The sequence below is a fragment of the Loa loa genome (assembly GCF_000183805.2).
Source record: "Loa loa unplaced genomic scaffold supercont3.385, whole genome shotgun sequence".
In the NCBI taxonomy this organism is placed as follows: domain Eukaryota; kingdom Metazoa; phylum Nematoda; class Chromadorea; order Rhabditida; family Onchocercidae; genus Loa; species Loa loa.
Genome location: NW_018108565.1, coordinates 22852 through 26629, shown reverse-complemented (window position 1 = coordinate 26629; position 3778 = coordinate 22852). Strand labels below are relative to the sequence as shown.

General features: G+C 34.0%; 1 protein-coding gene across 1 annotated transcript; it reads right to left on the bottom strand.

The window, feature by feature from the left end:
• Nucleotides 1–336: 336 nt before the first annotated feature.
• Nucleotides 337–3120, bottom strand: LOAG_03724 (hypothetical protein; the record flags this gene model as incomplete). Its single annotated transcript, XM_003139261.2, has 6 exons — nt 337–690; nt 1196–1326; nt 2082–2234; nt 2539–2652; nt 2869–2975; nt 3062–3120. The coding sequence occupies 6 exons, from the start codon at nt 3118–3120 to the stop codon at nt 559–561; spliced, it is 696 nt and encodes a 231-aa protein (XP_003139309.1). The 3' UTR covers nt 337–558.
• Between the last annotated feature and the right edge of the window lie 658 nt (nt 3121–3778).

Sequence of the window (3778 nt, the reverse complement as noted above, 5' to 3'; positions counted from 1 at the left end):
GGATAAAACAAAATTTGATTTTCATGTAGTTCCTTTCAATTTGAATTTTTAATACATTTTCAAGGCAACTTTTTCGATATAATAGCAACCCAAAACGTAGTAACAATAATCGGTTCTGAAGATGGATAATTGTGGTGACATTTGAGTCTTCAGGTACAAAATCTACACTTTACGTTATGAATTAACGCTATAAATATGAATCACAAAGGAAAGTCTTTATGACTCATAATGTTAATTAGCTTGAAATCGTCTCGCTACCTATCACGAAGATATTTAAAACTTTTAAACCTTTAGAAAATGTTCTCAATCTTCAAGAAACGAACAAATTCATGTATACGTTCATCACGCGCAAACATACGTGTATTGTCATAGTTGTTAAGTAAACCTACAGGATGAGTTAAACAAGGCAACTGAAGTATGTACAAATGCATGCGTCAAAAGACTCTGAATAATAGAGCGCCTGCATTCTGCATGTTAGCTTAGCATAACGAAAGTGCCAGTTGATTCCACATATTCTTAAAATTATGTTTTACTTGTTACTGTGTGATTGCCGAACAACTATAAATCGGATTTGATACTTCCCTTGCTTTTTGCACTTTCGTTTGCAATTTCGTCTTTTTCCGGCTTTTCGTTTTCATCATCAACTGACTTGTTTGGCTTCAGTTTTGGACCTTTCTTCATTTCTGGGACCTGAAATGCGAATTAACAATGCAGTCCAAAAGATGTAGCAAAAAAGAAACTACGAGTAAAGAGGATAATTTCTAAACAAGAAGTCGGAATTTTGGGGGTCATTCTGGCCACAGAGACACAGAGCGAATTAAAGTTTTTGTTAATTTAACCACAAGAATTTGGTAAGAGCGAACAGAAATTGAAGCCTAAATGTTGTTGTTTGTAAATATGATTTGTTGGTATAGCAATACTTCAGGTATTTTTAAAATACAACAAAATGTAAAGTGAATATGTCAAAAATGTCGTTATCATTGAAACAATTGTTTGGAAGGATAGTTACTTTTGCAATTAATTCATCAAAAAAGACTGGCCCTTTTGCACTGCTGAGACGAATCTATCAATTATGCTGGTACTTAAACAAAAGTTAGTAACTTCATTTCTTTAGTATCCTCATTCAATTATTTTTAATTCAACTGGAGATTTATTAAGTCAATTCAATTTTTTACCAATTAACGAAAAAACTAACATCAATATTGTAGTACCGCATCACATCCTTCATTGAATTGAGTACATCTGCCGGTGAGGAATAGTAATATGCATAGTTCTTATATTCTGCTTTCTTATTCTTAAACTGTGATAACAAATCACCATTTTTATCTGAAATGATACAAAACGCTTGTGAGTTGTAAATTTCAAATGAATGAAGAAGAAATCAACAGAGTGGTTGATTATGTTGAACAAGTCCCGATACAAATGCTGCATGAGTGAAAAATTGTTGATGACTCTCAGATCTGAGTTTTACAACCTAAAGGATGATATTTTGTATCTTCTTCCAGTGGATCAACAGGAACTCTATTTAATCGTCATAGCATCAAAAAATGACCGGTCTTAATAGAAGAGAAAGATTTATTCATGTATCGCGACTCAATCTTCATTTCACTAAATTTCCTCTTAGTTTTTACATCCCAAACTTGAAATATTTTTGCTTGATTTTCTATTTTTGAGGAAAAAGTTGACATTATGATAAAATCATTCTCATGACGACATTTTATTCTCAAGAAATTGCTATCACCAAATTCAGTCGGGACAAAAAAATTTGAAAATTAAAAAAGAACAATCTTTTCCATTGGATTTTTCGCATGTTAGCTGACCTGATTAGTATGAAACAGAGCTCATAAAACTCTTTACTGCAGAACAATTCCATTTAAGAAAAAAAAAAACTTCACTTTGGCCTTTTCAAGGTATTACTGTCTGGCCATAGTACAATTCATTCATTAGAATAAGTCTTTCAAACAAATTTTATCAGCTTGCGAAACGTGTTAATTTTGTTCAGATAAACAATTCGCCTTACGCGTTGCCATTTCTTGCCACTGCAGTTTGGACAGGTCTTCAAAAAGAGTAATATTGCTTACCGAGGAAAAGAACACGTGGGATATATTTTCCATCTGGTCTATATTCTTCTTCATACGGTTCTTCGTCATCTTCCGTGTTTACCATAATAAAATATTTGGAGAGTGTTTTAAAAGCCTTCCGGGCATTTGACTGTTGGAATGTCTTTTTCAATGCTAAAATAAAACCAGTCGGTAGTGCAATTTGCTAAGCACAGTTAATCCCTTGATATAACTCTAAAAACAAATAAAATCATACATGTCTTCCTGAAAATGAAAAATTTGCTGAATTGCGATTCCAGTTGCTTTCCTTGTTCATATGCCGAAACTTCGCCTCACTTTAGCATACAAAAATCGGGTGTACAGTTCACAATGTTTTCTTCGCATATATCACATAATGTATTTGTCAACTACCAAATTATCGGGATAAAAAAAGTGAGACCGGATAGCCTGGAAGGTGTAGAGAAAGAGAAAAGCCAACCTTTGCATGCATGACACCACGATTTGTGTACCAATAGGAATATCGGTTTGTTTACTTCCATTGCCGTCTCCACAGCATCCTCCCATTTCACCCAGTCTATGTCTTCACCAAAACCTCCAAAATATCAAATAAAAAATTAATGAGTTAAAGCAAGAACTTACAGGACTGTAACTCTCATATCATTCGAACCTGTAAGATTGTGAGTCTTTGAAGATATAGCGGGCTATTTTATAACAACATTACGATAAAAGCATTCCATAGCCGTTTGGTGTTTCAGTCAAAATTATAATAGAAATATTCGTGGGATTACTGCCCGACCTATGCACTAACCGTGTGAGAGCGGATTTTGGTAGATTTGCTTAGCATCGAATATGGCATATGTGTTTAAAGAAAGCAGTAAGAGGACGATAGTATTGAAAGAGATAGAAGCGACAGAACTGAACATCCCACGAATCGGTATGATTGTAGTAAGAAGGAAGAATGGTGTCTGTCAATATGGTAAATGTCCCCACGCGTCGCCGACCCATTTCTGCGATCGGTTTTTTCCTCCTTCTTCTGCTCCTCCTTCCTTTGATCAAGCATTATTTCATCAGAGAATATTGATAATATGATGGCATGCGGTGTCTACTAGTCCTCCATAAAGGAACTCGTTTTCTCTTGATGAGACAGAAAGATACACCATCAAAGATAAGCATTGGCAGGAGTTAAAAAGTTCAACTTATCTTAATTTAAATATTTAGTTGTATTTAGATTTATCATTAATATTATGCTGCAAAGCGTTAAACGATTATTTTTCAACTTTACTATGAGAAAAGAGGAGTAAATGCGAGTGATAAGATCATCCAAATGATATTTGTTCTACCATAAACGCCATTTAGAAACATTAACGATTATTGACATTGTAATGTACTACAATATATTCTTTGGAATTTCAAATTAGCTGGAAAGAGACCATGAAGTACTGACTTTAACTGGTCTAACCAACCGCAATTATCAAAAACAAAGCAGATGGTTGACCATGTTGAAATATGGTGAATTAAGTTGACCATGTTTCACAAGTAACTTAAAGGAAAAATGGATACGGATATGGTTATCACAAGAGTGCTGCTACCTGAAAATCCTTACGCAGAAAGTTGAATGAAGAAATAAAATTCTAAATCTGCAGACCCAATGCCGTTCCAAATATACACAAGACATAAAGGTGAAGTGTTGAGTTAAAGAAAAAAAAAACAAAAGGTAG